This window comes from Ascidiella aspersa, chromosome 5 (genome assembly GCF_963924565.1).
Source record: "Ascidiella aspersa chromosome 5, kaAscAspe10.2, whole genome shotgun sequence".
In the NCBI taxonomy this organism is placed as follows: Eukaryota; Metazoa; Chordata; class Ascidiacea; order Phlebobranchia; family Ascidiidae; genus Ascidiella; species Ascidiella aspersa.
In genome coordinates this window covers 18,331,286-18,342,076 of record NC_139451.1, presented here as the reverse complement: position 1 = coordinate 18,342,076, position 10,791 = coordinate 18,331,286, and the positions used below count along the sequence as shown (strand labels likewise).

The following is a 10,791-nucleotide window of genomic DNA, read 5'->3' as shown; positions in this document are numbered from 1 at the left end:
TTCAATAGTGTTTTTTTTTAAATCAAAACCAAGACACTGTCAAGCAGTGGTTCTTAACCTTTTTTCTACCGAGCCCCCTTTGGTAGGCTATAGGTTGCCTAATGCCTATGCCTTAAAATCACTACAAAAAGTTATTATTGAAGCTCGCGACCCCCTAAAAATTGCTTAGCGCCACCTAGGTTTGTCTATAAAGAGATTTAAACTTGAAATCTCTTTGGTTTAGCAAAATTGTTTTATACCTAAGTAACAAACAAATATTAAAAATCAACTCTAAGTAGAAAATATAACAAATAAAATTATGACTCAAGATTTGCTTAAAGTGTGTGATCATTAATATATTCAGAAAACAATCTACTTTTAAAAGGCGTACTAATTTCGGTATGACTAAAAAGCCTAGTCCAGTGATTCTCAGCCGGTGGTCCGTGGATCCCTGGGGGTCCGCAAAGCATTTTCAGGGAGTCCGTAAATACTTCTAAATGTACCTTTATTAAATTAATTAGCGCTGGGAAACATGCATAATTACAATCTTGGTAAGTGATATAATTACATTGCAAAATGTTGTAAATCGCATTAAGTGTGACGTAATACTTTATTGCGATGTAACACAAATAGATTGTAAGACGGAGGGCAGCATTATTCACGTGTACTGGATTTTGGTTTATGTAATCGTTCGAAAAGATGACAAGCGTTAAGCATTATCGAAACCACAAACACGCATTTCCAGATTTGCTTCGTAGATACAGCAGAACAAATCACAGGGTTGGCCTTAAGCACTCGCCCGCTCGCCAATGCGAGTGCAAATCGCTCCGGGCGAGTGCCAATTGACACCCACTCGCCCGACTGGCGAGTGGCTTCTGCGATAAATTGAATTAGTTGGTGTAGGACAACTTGTGTTGAGCACCACTACTAAGCGAAATATTACTTAGCGCCAGTTATTTCCCTAAACACTAAGACGCAAATGCCTTCAACACTACACAAATAATGAGGTTAATCGAAGTCACGTTCGAAGCTCGTAAGAAAGACTCTTTGTCCCGTTTAAAAAAAAGCAGTGGCAAATAGTTATAAGGTGCCGCAGTGGCAAATAGTTATAAGGGTTTACGTTTAACTTGAACATTGTTAATTTTTAAATGTTTAACCCAGTCGTTGACGCCTTTGGAAAAGTTTATTGGACTTGCGATGTACCCAGGATAATAATTCTAGTTTTTTGTATTTATTTAATTGTTTGTATTACGAAATTAAGAGCAATTGCTACAGTTTTTGCTAACAATAAGTTTCAATGCAAATATCTTTTATTAATATTTGTAAGCAGTGTTTTTTATGTTTTGAGGGACTGAAACCTCCACTGAACACTACGATATTTGAAAATATCGCCTACTTGTGTAACTACAAACTATAGTGTTAGGCGAAATGTGGCGTTTTGTTTGTGGCGTGAAACAACCTGCGTTAAAACATCCTTCAAGCACAGAAAAAACAGAAATAAACAACCAGACTTTTATAAAGACTACTGTTTACGTAGAAAAACCACAAAACAGAATAACAATAACCTAAGAAATGACCGCGCTAGGACGAAAATTTGCAGACGGCATGCCAACAAATTTGGCGAGTGTTATTTCGTCCGGGCGAGTGCCGGTTGATTGCCGATCGCCCAGCTGGCGAGTGCAAATTTTTGCTTAGGAACAACCCTGAATCACATTAAAAACAACGCGTCATAAAGCAATTTGGTGTTGCCTGTTACTTTACTCAACATAAGATTAAATAGGCAGATATAATGAATTATTAAAAAGAACTAAACACGGACATTTTTTACACCAGAAAAATGAAGGGGGTCCGCGACTAGTTAAAAGCATCAAAAAGTGGCCACGGGTACAAAAAGGTTGAGAACCACTGGCCTAGTCTATACCGCTTAATCCAAATGCATATTCAAATAAGCTCCTTTCATTAGGATTATCAAGCTTTTTACTGGTAACAGAATGTGTAGTATTTTAATTAACGCATATATATTTGAAAAGAATGTGTCATTTAATAGTTAAGCATTCCGCTAAGCATCTTGGACCAAAACGAATGTAATTACTAATTCAGTAATGATGATGTCGCTTTCACTTTTTACATAGATGAGATATATCAAACAGTTTCGGTCATCAAACATCAGATAACGACAAAATTCATTACATAGGCTTTGTACAACAAAATAAATAGATCCTTTTTTGATTGGAGCACACCGTTATTTAAAACCTATTAGGCTTTAACAACAGATTGGAACAAGCGAACAGGCAAAAACACAAATAAATTTGAGAAGCATATGTACAAGTTGAACAACGTCAAAGAGTGATCATAGCACTGGGTGAATCTATGTACATTGATTACAAGGCAGAGCATAACAGGAAGACAAGAGATTATTGCACAATGTTCCCGACCTTTGGCGTGAAGGCGTTGCGTCCACATCACATATATACAAAACAACAAGCTAATGACTAGATGCCATATACATTAAATTTTAGCATTTGACTGGACAACAACCAAAGTAGAGTAAAAACTCGTTAATGAAAAACTTGCTAAAGTATTTATTTCTCTAACCTATTGGAGTTAATAATAAATGCTCATGTAAATAATAGACTTTTGTTTAAATCTTGCGTCAATATAAAAATAAATTAGGAAAAATATCCAAATAACCGCTTGATTCCGACCCTATAATAAAAACCTTACAGCAAAAAAAACCCAAATATTTGCATAATGTTTGGGTAAATAAAACAAACAAAAAGTGAAAGTTCTGAAAATTGATAATGAATTGTAAAAATACTATTTACAACAATGTAAAGTGATGCCTATATACATACACACATACGTACACAATATTGAATAATATATTATAAAATATTCAATATTCGTCTTGTTCTTCATCTGATGCAGGGAGGTCGGCTCCGACCTCCTCATAATCCTTTTCCAATGCAGCGAGATCCTCTCTTGCCTCCGAAAATTCGCCTTCTTCCATTCCTTCGCCAACGTACCTAATGGTAATCGTTATGTTAACTAAAGTACGATTTTTTTCCGACCATTTAAAAAGTTAACTTTAATTTACGTAATAAGAATATCAAAGCCCATACAGAAGTAGATATCATTTTGAACGTTTCGAATAAGTCTTTATTCATTTTCAACACTAACTCAATTTGTTTTGAGGTTAGATTCAACTTTTTACTGAAAACCAATCGTATAACTCCAATCAATTCATATTACTTGAAAAGACCAGATTTTTCTAAAACTTTTTATCCTTACCAATGCACGAAGGCTCGCTTGGCGTACATCAAGTCGAACTTGTGATTAAGTCTAGTCCAGGCTTCAGCGATGGCTGTAGTGTTGCTCAGCATGCAAAGGGCTCGATTTACTTTGGACATACCACTACCCGGTACCACAGATGGACGTTCTGAATTGATTCCGACCTTAAATCCAGTGGGCGACCAATCGACAAACTAAACAATGCGGTCGTTAGCAGACTAAATGCCATTAGCGATTGTTCGTTTGAAGAATTTTGCATTTAACGGAGCGTTGTAAAGCTCTAACCGCACTTTTCGAATCTTTGTCCAGAGTTATTTGCTGACTAGATTTAAATCATTTTAACAAATAGACCTTAGTTAATTTTATTGAATAACATTTGCAAAAGTGGCATATTTATCATAGGTTATTATACAATTAGGAAAACTTGCCTTTTATACGTTCTGCTTTGGCGGTAGAAACGCGAATTATTGCACGACATAAATACAACTCCTAGTACGGCAATTAAGATATTTTCCAAAAGCACAGTTTCAAAGTTATTGGTTATCCTTTAAAAAAAAACTTTGGTTTACTGGATCTACGTAAAGCTATAGTCACATTTTGGTGGTTATTATATCTGGTCTTAAATTTTTTGAACAAAACCGTGGAAATATGAATAGGCGAATATAGTCAAGAAGCATTTGGAATCATAAAAAATATCCTTTGGAAACAAGAATGTATATACCTAGCTATGACCTATACATTCTGCAGAAAACACATGATGCTTTTGTCATTTACGCTTAAAAAGGAGCACTGTACCCACCTGAATGGTTCTTTTATTCTTGATGTTCGCAATCGCCGCGTTCACTTCCTTGGGTACGACGTCACCTCTATAGAGCATACAGCAAGCCATGTACTTGCCATGGCGCGGGTCGCACTTCACCATGGTGCTGTTGGGCTCGAAGCAGGCAGTAGTAATTTCGTTCACCTCGAAGGTAGAGTGGAAGGCCTTCTCGGCAGAGACTATTGGCGCGTAAGTAGTGAGTGGGAAGTGGATGCGCGGGTATGGAACCAGGTTGGTCTGGAACTCGGTTAGGTCGACATTTAGTGATCCAGCGAAGCGCAGCGACGAAGTAACGGAGGATACAACCTGATGTAAAAGGCTGTAGTTAAAAAACTAAACGGGCTTATTTAGGTAAGACAGCTGTGCGTGTACAACCTCAATGGTCCTTAATGACAAGATACCAAAAAATGTTGTGCGAATTTACTTTTGTTTTCTTTCAATGCAATCCAGGTTTGTTGCATGTAAAACAGCCAGCTTTTTTGTGATTTTTTTATGTTCTTTTTAAAAACATTTCAATTTTTGTTGCATGTCAATATAATTTGAATATTTGCAAAATCTGGTTGACAATAAACAAAATAATGATTTAACCAATGCTTTTACCGCGTTACATCATCTCTATGGGACATCAAACGTTTTTATGAAGCGTTGGATATTCGTGAGGATTGGCGATCGCCGGCCGGATATAACTTTTTTTTCTAGCTTTAGCCTATTAACTTGATTATCGTTAAACTAAGGTAAATTAAATTATTGTGTAAAAAACTGTTTGTAATGAGTCCTAATAAATTGCCGTTGAGTTTTATAATTATTTCATAATAGTTTTAAATATCATCCGACAACATTCCAACTATGCTTCATCTTCATTGAGAAAATATGCAACGGGCTGGGAGTATTCATTCTGCGTGGCTGATCTGGCCTGAGGACCGTAATGGTTACTTGCGTTACGCTTACAAATTGTTTATATTTGAAGGGCAACGCTATTGCGACAAACGCTTAATTTGCGTTCTGAAAAATTCACTAAATCAATCTAGATTTGCATCAAATTGACCATATGACGACATTCCATTGCTTTTATTCTTAAAATTAAGGATATTACCTGCGCAATAAGGTGGTTCAGGTTAGAATAGTTTGGTCTTTCGACGCCAAGGTTTGTTTTGCAGATGTCATAAATAGCCTCGTTGTCAACCATGAACGCGCACTCGGTGTGCTCCAGGGTGGCGTGTGTGGTGAGCACAGAATTGTAAGGCTCGACAACAGCAGTGGATATCTGTGCAAGAAAAGCTGTTTAGGTCTAAACCACCGGTTTGGGCATAGGCCTACTTGTTTATTGCGACTGGAATATTATAAAATTAATGCCAAAGCCAAGTAGACCGAGTGACAAGATTTTAATACAGACGACGGCAGCACGACTTTTTTTAAGCCTTATAAGATATGCTATAAGCATTATAAAATAATCGTTTCCGTCCCACCTGTGGTGCTGGATAAACCGCAAACTCCAGCTTCGACTTCTTCCCGAAGTCCATCGACAGTCGCTCCAGGAGAAGAGATGTAAATCCGGATCCTGTGCCTCCACCGAACGAATGGAAGACCAAGAAGCCCTGAAGACTAGTGCACTGGTCCGCTAACTTACGAATCTTGTCAATCGCTTCGTCAATATGTTCTCGACCTAAGTAGTGACGTGTTCAACAGTACAGCAAACAACAAACGATAATGTAGAGTTAGGTTTAACTGACGAGTAATATTGTTAAATGCAAGGTTTCTGAAAATCTGAAATTCTTGCTATCCTATATATATTTTCAATAGTAACACTTGTACTCATTCCAACAGATCAATCAGGGAGAAACGTAAGCTACTATAGTTAGGATTGAAGAGTTTTCAAAATATAGTGAACGTTTATTAGTTTGTAAAAAAAATTGTGAACGTGGTGTAAAATATAGGGTTGCACACATTGGCTGTCACTACAATTTAATAGTTTTTTTAGATTTCAGTTATTTTACTTTGTTTTATTTAATTTTTAATGTTTCTGACTTATTCTTATACTGTTGCGTTTGTTTTTATTCAGATATACTGACGATGCTTTGATTGGCGAAATATATATATATATATATCTTTTAATATCTGTTTATTGTGTCTGACCTGGATTGCTAGCTTTGCTTGATTATTTTGCTGTTACTGATCAGGAATTAAGGTCGATATTTATGTTGCAAGGGTCAAGGTGATTTCTATTATTGACATGTTCAGTGCAACAGTGGTGTAAAATAGTACGTAAATGTTGACAATTTGCATGCCGTTGAGTTCAATCATAGGCTATTTAGGAATATGCTTTATAAGTAATTAAGCAAACTAAGTTTTCTGATTTTAGTTTTGTTAAAGAGAACAAACAGCAACAACTGCTTACCAGTTACTGCTGTCAGTCTAACCAGGCAGGCCTAATGCTGATGAAAATATTTTGGTCATGTTGTATTTTCAAACCATACTTACCACAAACTAACTTTTTGGCGATGGCCAAGCAATATGAAAGCGTTGGGGTTTTGAAACCCGCTGTCTACAGAGTTCTAATTTAAAAAGGGTTAAACTCACCGACTGTGTAATGTCCCCTCGCATAGTTGTTAGCCGCATCTTCCTTTCCTGTGATCATTTGCTCAGGGTGAAACAGTTTCCGATATTCGCCTGTACGCACCTGATCTAAGGAAACAAATATCAGCGTTTTTTAGAACATTTATCTCATTTTTTAGGTTAAGATTATAGGCCATACAATGTTGAAGTTAGCTGGGGGGGGACGCGTGGACATGTAATCATTTGAGTTTATTGTAAACAAAATATATCGAGACGAGGAACTTTTCAGAATGCTTCTCTGAACCTCTACATTGTTTAAGAAAGCTAGTGGAGGTGGACCGCAATGCTTAGTAGGCAAACGCATGCGTTAGAAGGGAAAAGATAAAAGCGATTATATATGACATTTTATAGCAAGTCAGTTTTATACGCCAGGATTGCGTAACCAATAAACCTTGGCGGTCAGATGACATAGGGTTAATTAGCAGCTCGAGTTATTAATTATACTCACAGGTTGCAATGTTCTGATGGCATATAAAAAGTAAATTAACGCACCAATGACGGTCGGCTCCAGGTCGACAAAGATGGCTCGAGGCACCAGTTTGCCGCTTCCGGTTGGATGGAAGAAAGTGCTGTAGGAGTCCCCAGCGTGATTTGCCTGCATGGGCTGCTGTTCGCTCGACATGGTGCCGTCTGGCTTGATGCCATGTTCGAGGCAATAGAGCTGCCAGCAGGCGCTGCCTATCTGGGTACCAGCTTGTCCAACGTGAATTGAGATGCATTCGCGCTAAAAAAAGAATAGTTAGATATTTATATTTACTTTGGTAAAAAACTGAAGTTAAATGGGCATATAAATCCAAAAAACGTCAGTCCTTTGCATACCCAAAGGTGCAAACGTTTTACAGATGGCTTTTTAGGCAGTCTAACGTTTGTGTCACTCGATTTTCAGATGATCTGTCTTGTAATTCACTGATCTAACGTTGCGGTTTTACAGTGCTTCCAGATATTTGAATCTACTCGTTAATTTATTTTTAATCACAAGCTACTGATTTGTCGTTTGTGTGTTTACTTTGCGTTTTGGAACAAACAACCCGACGTTTGGATTTAGATAAGAGTTTTTTGACCAAGTAACATTATCTATGTTTAACCCTGTTTGCGCAAAACTTTTAAAAAGCCCTACGCTTTATGTTTGGTAAAGGCTTCCTGGTGACCTAGGTCTTTCCCAAAATTCACGGTTCGCAATCTAAACCTTCATACGTATTTATGTACTCGCTTTGAGCATGCTTTAGGATTTCGATAAAAAACAACTGTCTTAACCAGGGTTGCCATCGACATGGACCCAAAAATAAGGACAACCGAAAAATTAGATTAGCTTTTGAAAAACGTTTTTGGACATATTTGCTTGCTAGAAACAATCTGCTCAACCAATTTATCAAGGTTTATGGTTTGTTTTTCGGTCTACTCCTGTTAATGTTGATTGAAGAACGCAATTTTAAAAATCGGACACATAACACGATCAACCAGGTGAAATGTGGCGATCAAACGGTTGATCGCGATTGAAGTGTTGGCCATTCCTGCTTATAGCTTTACTGATTTAATCGAAAAGTCGACTGCATTCCACCCATTTCCACAATACAAACCACTTCGCAAAAAATGTGGCCTTCGCCGCACCCTATTGTACTGTATCCTAACTCCTAAAATGTCGTCAGCTGCTGTATCCTGGTAGCCTACAGCAGCCAAAACTGCTGTACCACTTCCCTGCCTACCACACCACTTAGAAGTAAAATCCTGAGACTTGTACGCCACGGGAGTACCTTTTTATTTATAATGTCATAAAATCTCGGCGCAAAAGCATAATTTTAGAATAATATTCAAACCCGGCTCCAGAGGAAAACGATCGAAGTTCTGTAGTTGTTAAAATAATAGGGACGCAAGTCAAAAATAAGGACATTTCTTAGAAATAAGGACATTTAAGTTTTCTAAGACCAGGCCCTTCAAAATAAGGACAAATCTTAGAAATAAGGACGGTCTGGCAACCCGGCTTATAACGTTATGATGTAAATCTGTTATGGCCATATTAAACAGTTCCCTATGTCCTGCAGTAAAAATAAAGGTTGGGCTTAAGGAATCGCTGTTTCTTGACTTGCTTACATAGTGGAATACTCGCAGATCAGCGGCATACGGCATGAGGAAGTAGCTCATTAGTAAGCTTTTGCGTCCTTCGCTAGAGGGCTGGGTAACGTTTCCGCTTTGTGGTTGGGACATGCTTTCAGCAAAAAATATGGAACCATATTAACATCGGATTAGGAAGCCAAAGTTGGCCATACAACTCACAGAGAATGTACTTGTGCAATTCACGCCACCTTTAAACTCCCCGTTATTCGATCTGAGAAATGTCGGATCTCCTTTGTTATAGCTACATTGTAATCACGAAAGATAAAGTACAACGTTGTGCAACTGCGTATTTTAGAATAATATTTTAATTAGGTTTTGTTCTCTATATTAAATTTATCCACGTTGAAACTACGTTATAGATGTACTATAGGTCCTAACTAGGAGAACAATGTTTAAAGCATTTATCTATATACCACTGTCGTTCTTGATCTACATTAAAAACACTACAGTTCTGACGATTTGTAAACAGAGGTTCACTTCGAGCAGCTGCAAAAACAATAAGGGTGGGGATCTGATCCACCCAGCGTTAAATAAAGTATATATAGCATCAAATCAACTTACCATTGTTAAAAGTAGATGCAAGAGCTTGTACAAAATATATTTTGAACTTTAATGTTTAAAGCCTTGCAGCAAGTATACAGTTCTACGTTGTATCGAAGCAGGCTTAGAATAATGTCTGTGGGTCTATTGTCGGCACGATGGCAGCCGCTTAAGAGCATCACGGGATGCGCCGGAAATTGACGTCACTTCTGGCAGCGCAAACTGTTAGCTTTTCCTCGTAATCAACGACCGCGCGGCCCTATACTGTTGGTGCGCTAAATATATTAGGTTAATCCGATAGAAACACGTACGCTGACGGTACAAACAAGTTTTATAGCATCCCCGAAACTAGCTTTTATCCCTTTGCAAGAAGTTAGGTATCTATCTTTGGAATAAATTTGTTATATGGTATCTGTAAACACAATTTTGACAAGCACATCGTAAGTTTTCATAAAAATAATTTTTAAGTTGTCTAAATGTGTTTAGTACTAAGGCCGGCTATGCTTGTAAATTTCATGAATACAGTGTTAGCTTATTACCATTTAATTTTAGGATAACTAGCCAACACCTATTAATTACCATGCTAGGTTGACCAAGCTACAATCTTACAACAAAATATTTTTCTAATGTTTGTTGCGACATATAGGGTAGCCTACTAACCGACAGAGCAGTTTTGCCAATTGCAAACCTTGACCAAAGCCGAAAAAATGTTTTGTAGAAAAATGCAAACTTTTCGCTACAGACGATTAGAAATTGTAAGCCATATTAAGGTTATCGATCCAATTTAAATTCTTTAGGCAAAGACTTAAAGCAAATTCACAGCTCTTAGAATATAATAGAAAAACAGGCGCGTAATACAATTATATAAACATTTACCACTTACTTAACATAGATGTAGTACCACTTTTATGTTAAATAGATAAAAAGTTGGTACCGACAAATACAACTCGTTTGACGACCTTCGGTTTGGAAAGTTCAGGTCTAGTTTCATTCATGTCCCTGAGGATCATGAACATCGAGGACATAGCAAGGAGTTTTTGGGTAGCCGTGAAGTATAAAAAGATATATAAAAAGAAAAATACAGCAAAAAAAAGCAGCAGAAGAACACGCAAGTACAACAATTGTGTTTTAAACATTAGCTTTTCATGTACAGTGCTCCGCTGACGCGAGACGAGACCATACCACGTGTGCAGCGTACTTATCAAATACTTTTAGTTGCGTTTTTTTATTTCTTAACAAATGATCTTTAAGTGAATTCTGCTTCACAATGATAGGAAGAGCCGACATCGAAGGATCAAAAAGCAGCGTCGCTATGAACGCTTGGCTGTCTTTAAGTGTTTAGAAAAATCAAATAATGTATTGTACTTCGCATAAAGTTTTAAAATAAAATAAGGGCTAATCATTGTACAACGTTTCATTAACGAGCATCAAGTACG

The 10,791-nt window shown here is 37.3% G+C and overlaps 1 protein-coding gene across 1 annotated transcript; it reads right to left on the bottom strand.

Moving 5' to 3' along the window:
* Positions 1-793: 793 nt before the first annotated feature.
* LOC146145181 (tubulin alpha-1C chain-like) lies at positions 794-9,496 on the bottom strand. The gene is made up of 8 exons (XM_083389423.1): positions 9,377-9,496; positions 7,196-7,427; positions 6,668-6,772; positions 5,557-5,753; positions 5,184-5,354; positions 4,070-4,396; positions 3,271-3,464; positions 794-3,005 (listed from the first exon to the last, which is right to left on the bottom strand). The coding sequence occupies exons 1-8, from the start codon at positions 9,377-9,379 to the stop codon at positions 2,876-2,878; spliced, it is 1,359 nt and encodes a 452-aa protein (XP_083245549.1). The 5' UTR covers positions 9,380-9,496; the 3' UTR covers positions 794-2,875.
* Positions 9,497-10,791: the final 1,295 nt, after the last annotated feature.

Coding starts and splice junctions, on each gene's coding strand:
- LOC146145181 (XM_083389423.1), bottom strand. Junction 6,773..7,195: donor CCTGGAGCCGACCGTCATTG/GTGCGTTAATTT, acceptor TTGTTTCCTTAG/ATCAGGTGCGTACAGGCGAA. Junction 5,754..6,667: donor GAGGGGACATTACACAGTCG/GTGAGTTTAACC, acceptor GTCACTACTTAG/GTCGAGAACATATTGACGAA.